Source organism: Cnephaeus nilssonii (genome assembly GCF_951640355.1).
Source record: "Cnephaeus nilssonii genome assembly, chromosome: 5".
NCBI lineage: Eukaryota > Metazoa > Chordata > Mammalia > Chiroptera > Vespertilionidae > Cnephaeus > Cnephaeus nilssonii.
This window is the reverse complement of record NC_137076.1, coordinates 74,365,017-74,368,226: the sequence shown is the minus strand read 5'-3', so window position 1 is coordinate 74,368,226 and position 3,210 is coordinate 74,365,017. Positions and strand designations below refer to the sequence as shown.

The 3,210-nt window shown below is 39.6% G+C and overlaps 1 protein-coding gene across 1 annotated transcript; it reads left to right on the top strand.

Moving 5' to 3' along the window:
* Positions 1 to 1,406: 1,406 nt before the first annotated feature.
* IL5 (interleukin 5) lies at positions 1,407 to 2,872 on the top strand (the record flags this gene model as incomplete). Its single annotated transcript, XM_079772459.1, has 4 exons — positions 1,407 to 1,550; positions 1,740 to 1,772; positions 2,537 to 2,665; positions 2,774 to 2,872. The coding sequence occupies 4 exons, from the start codon at positions 1,407 to 1,409 to the stop codon at positions 2,870 to 2,872; spliced, it is 405 nt and encodes a 134-aa protein (XP_079628585.1).
* Between the last annotated feature and the right edge of the window lie 338 nt (positions 2,873 to 3,210).

Sequence of the window (3,210 nt, the reverse complement as noted above, 5' to 3'; positions counted from 1 at the left end):
CAGAACTCTATCCAGCTTTGGGAAAGGGTTCTACATAGCCATTTGTGTTTGATACCATCTGCCCTAGATGCTCAAGATCGTTCTAAAGTCAGGCTTCCAGGCACCAACACAGGCCCACTCTGGGACACTGACTGAAAACCTCCATTGAAAGCAAGTGGCTTACAGCTCCATTATGTGTGCTCAGGCCTGGGAGGAAGGAAGTGTGTGGTTGAGTAGGAGGCCTCATTAGCTCCCTTCTGGGATTACAGGTCTGAGCCTAAGGAGCACAAAAGCTGAGTCCTCTGATCAGACCTGGCCCACCCAGGGTGCGAAAGGACATCCCCACCCTTGTCGGACGTGAAGGAGAGGCCATGCCCGTATATTATGTGGTTGTGATGGATACTCACTGGTCAACTTCCCAGCATCCATAGCCCCCTTACTACTACCAAGGACCCCCAATTTCTTAAGTGTGCCATTTGGGTGGGATGAAGCCCACCTCCAATTCCAGAGAGAGACAATCATTATATCCCATACCCCTGGCCACCGTCCAAGGGTGAGCATGTATGTGCTCCCTTGTCACAAGAAGGCTGAATGCTAGGACTTTCGATTGAGCAATCAGAAAAGCACCATATGCTTTCTCCTGCTTCTCAAGAACACGATTCACATAGATCCAGGAGTTCTGACATCGTCTTGGGACCACCCTGGGAGAGCTGTCCGAGAAGGGAGTCAAGAAGAGCCACTGAGGCAAGCAAAACATAAAGGTGCCTCCACAGTGGACCATTTGGTTATACGAGCTAATAAATTCCCTGTTTGGCTTCAACCAGTGTGGGTTTGGTGTTTGGTCACTGGCAACACAAAGGATCTCCACCAGCACCCCAGTGAACACAACTTGAGCCAGCTCCGTTTTGATGATCTCTGCCCTAATCACCATCTTCCCACCAGTATTTTCAATTTTGTGTAAGGCAAGTCAATCTAGCAACAACTGTGATAGAATTCAATAGACCTCAGGGGCAAAGAAAGTTCCCAATATTTGTGTATTTTAGCCTAAAATTCTATTTCGTGGTTTATGCCATACTTCTCTTTTTTTATGAATATCTTTTAAGAGGAAATTCAATCATCTGTGTTTAAGAAATGCAAATGTGGGGCAGTGATGTATCAACCCAGAGATTTTCTTTTGTACTAGAAAATGTTTTTGAAGGGGAAAAAACAGGGATTTTTATTATTAAAAGATAAAAGTAAACTTGTGTTTTTTTTAAGACACAAGGCATTGGAAACATTTGGTTTCACAACATGCCATTATTAGACAGTCTCTATCTGATTGTTGGAAATTATTCATTTCCTCAAAGAGAGAGAATAAATTGGTTGGGGATACAACCTTGTACTATTCACTTTCTTTGCCAAAGGCAATAGCTGAACATTTCAGAGCCATGAGAAGGCTTCTGCTTTTGACTTTCCTGGCTCTCGGGGCTGCCGACAGCGGTGCCATTGCCTTAGAAAGTCCCTTGAAGAGACTGGTGGCAGAGACCTTGACCCTGCTCTCCACTCATCGGACTCTGCTGATCGGCGAAGGGGTAATTTTCTTTTTGAGTCCTATAGCCTTTAAAAGGCATCGGTAATCATTCGTGCGGTTAATTTTTAAAGATCTGTTAATGAAATTATGCATGTTAGCAATAGATGACGGGTAGCCACTTCACAATCATTTTATTGAGTGATGAAAGCTGGAGTGCTTTACAAATGAATGTATTTCCTTTCCTTTTCAGAACCTGATGATTCCTACTCCAGGACATAAAAATGTAAGTTAAATTACGATAGCATGAATAAGTGAATTGCATATTTTAGGCTATAAAACAATAGTTATCATAGGAACTACTTACGTTCTATGTTTTGTTTTTACGCATGTGATGTGAATGTGTGTACTTATAAATAGTAGGAATGACTTTATAACAAGTAGAATCCATTAAACAAGGCCCTTTGGGGATGTTGTCAGGTAAGAGGTGCCTCCTCATCTCCATTCAACTCTGACAATCTACTGCTTTCCTCACCTTAATGTCTTTTTGAAAGTATTAGCAACTTAGGGTAATACTTTTAGAATCTTGGTCAGTACACATTACAATATACAATGAATGCTCTATATTAACAGTCACTTCCACATTTTAAAGTGATCATGACATGTAACAGAATTGTATGCATTTGGAGTATGTCATGGTCATACTAAAATGTAAAATATATTACTTCATTAGTCTGAATAGAACAAAATTACCAGCTAGAACTATGAAAGGAAACCCTGATATGAGGTCAATCATTATTCTTCTTAAACATTGTATTTTTGGTTAAGTACTTTATATCATCTGCAAAACTCCTCAGTAATTAAGTAAACCTCACCTACTTTTAGAAATTACATCCCAATATGAGTTGGTCCCACCTAGAAAAAGAACAAGTGAAAAACTCGTTGGAAAAGGAAACTCATGTAAACACCACAAAACAAAGTCTAACTTTTTGGACCAATGTTTTAGATCTTGATTTGATTACTTATATATTTTAAATCTTCCTCATTTAGTACCAACTATGCATTAAAGAAGTCTTTCAGGGGATAGACACATTGAGGAACCAAACTGCAGAAGGGAATGCCGTGGAAAAACTCTTCCAAAACTTGTCTTCAATAAAAGACTACATAGATGGCGAAAAAGTAAGTGAAAAACATTTAGTGGAAACTTAAGCATATTTGTCTGGCTGGGGCTATTTTTACAGGAATTGACAGGTTTCTACAATACCTCTTGTCTGTTCTTTTTCACAGAAAAAGTGTGAAGGGGAACGATTGAGAGTAAAAAAGTTCCTAGACTACCTGCAAGTATTTCTTGGCGTGATAAACACTGAGTGGACAATGGAAAGTTGAGACTCAACTGGCTTACTGTAGCGATAAAGGATGTTTTATTGCCATGAGAATGAGGGCCAATCAAGGGCAGGGACTTCCTCTTCAGTGTAATTAAGCTTATAAGGCAAAGAAGCAAGCATTTCAGGCAAACTGCTGCTTCACTACCTCACCTAGGCAGAAAGCACCAAGACAAAATGTTCTAGCTATATTTCAGATACAGGAATCAGGGAAGTATTTTCTTCCAGTTTGCTCCAGCCAAAATGGATATATACTTTTTATCTTATTTAATGCAACATTCTGTAAAATGTCTGTTAACTTAATATTATTTATAAAATCATTAAGAATGTGGAAAATTACTA